Source organism: Orycteropus afer, unplaced genomic scaffold (genome assembly GCF_000298275.1).
Source record: "Orycteropus afer afer isolate SDZICR_OR568_19922 unplaced genomic scaffold, OryAfe1.0 scaffold00127, whole genome shotgun sequence".
In the NCBI taxonomy this organism is placed as follows: domain Eukaryota; kingdom Metazoa; phylum Chordata; class Mammalia; order Tubulidentata; family Orycteropodidae; genus Orycteropus; species Orycteropus afer.
In genome coordinates this window covers 8,090,373-8,091,873 of record NW_006921714.1, presented here as the reverse complement: position 1 = coordinate 8,091,873, position 1,501 = coordinate 8,090,373, and the positions used below count along the sequence as shown (strand labels likewise).

Here is a 1,501-nt window from a genome sequence, read left to right as displayed (position 1 = left end):
TCTAAGCACCTGAGAGAGTGGGCACCTCCCAGAACATTGTATTGTGCCACTCCCAACAGAAATAACCCAGGTGGATAGCTTCAGCAATCAGGAGCTCCTCAGTTGCTCATAGAAAATCCCACCTTGGAGTTTACAAAGACTTATGGGTAGAAAAGCCACACTAAGTAATTTACTACACTGCAGCAGTCAAGGGCATTTACCGTTTGCACATCGAGGCACAGGTGTGCTCTTGCTGTGTGTCATCCCATCAATTCCAATCATAGTGATGCCATGTGATGGAGATCTACCCTCTAGTTTCCTAGGCTGTCATCTTGAAGGAAACTAATAGCCAGGTCTCTCCTCCCCAGAGCCACTGGTGGGTTCAAGTCAAATCTTCAGTTAGCAGTTGAACACTTAACCATTGTACCACCAGGGCTCCTTAGGTCTGAGGCGTTTGGAACCACAGTTGATCTTTCTAGGGCGAAGGCTTCCTGTGGGAGCAGAAGGGAAGAACAGCCTGTGTTCCGAGGGGCGGGGAGCCCTGGGGCTGTCTTGTCCCGGGGCCCTGGTGGGTCCGGGGTCCTGCACGTCAGGTGGTGTCCAGTATCTCTGCCTGAGCCGGCGCCGGCCCTCCCTGTACCCTTAGGACCTCTTGGAGCGAAGCCGGCAAAGCGTTCAGGAGCACGGTGCCTTCAGTCACGAGCTGCTGGAGCTGCGGCAGTGGGTCTCCATGCTCACCCAGAAGCTGGAGGCCCACCAGGGCGATGCCGGCCCGTGGGGGACGGAGGCCCGAGAGGCAGAGGTGGAGGTGAGCTGGCTTTCACCGCAGAGGTGCTAATTCTCTCTCTCTCCTGCCCCCCATAAAGCAGCCTTGAGAGGCCAGGGCCCCCACACTGGGGATCCTGACTCTGTGCATGTGTCTCTGTGTATGCACACGTATGTCCACATGTGTGTGTGTCTGCATGCGTGTGTGTGCATTGTGTCTCCTTCAGAGGCTGCTGGTGGAACTTCCGGAGATGGAGGCCAAGCTGCCTCTGGTGGAAGCCCGCGGCCGCCTGGTGATGGAGAAGTCTTCTCCGGAGGGGGCCGCCGTGGTCCAGGAGCAGCTGGGGGAGCTGGCCGAGTCGTGGCGGGCCCTGAGGCTGCTGGAGGAACGCCTGCTGAGGTGGGCAGCCGCCTGGTCCTGGGCCTTGCCCAGACAGCACCCTGCCCGTAGGGGAGAGCTCAGTCGGGGTTCGGAGAGCAAAGGGCTGGGCTTCTGCCAGGTGCCAGGTGTGGTGCCAGGCCCCATCCTCTGGCCCAGTCAGCCAGCTAGTGGGGACAGTAGGAGCCGGGATATGTCCCTGGCTGGGAGTCAGCCTCGAGCCCATTCTGGCTGGAGCCTCAGCTTCTCCGCCTGCCTCAGTGGGTACATGCACCTTCATGGCAGGGAAATGTGGGTCCCGTGCAAGACTCTGGAGGGGAACGTGCTTCAGGCCAGGTGTCTGGACGTCTCCAGGGGTGGGCACCCCGTGAGGCAGCC

At 59.7% G+C, this 1,501-nt stretch overlaps 1 protein-coding gene across 1 annotated transcript in view; it reads left to right on the top strand.

Annotated features, from left to right (window-relative positions):
• SYNE3 (spectrin repeat containing nuclear envelope family member 3) overlaps positions 1–1,501 on the top strand; it is a 99,441-nt gene that overhangs the window by 80,275 nt on the left and 17,665 nt on the right. The window contains exons 8-9 of the mRNA XM_007944553.1: positions 626–787; positions 972–1,244. Coding sequence (XP_007942744.1) covers positions 626–787; positions 972–1,244 — 435 coding nt within the window. The remainder of the gene's footprint in view (positions 1–625; positions 788–971; positions 1,245–1,501) is intronic.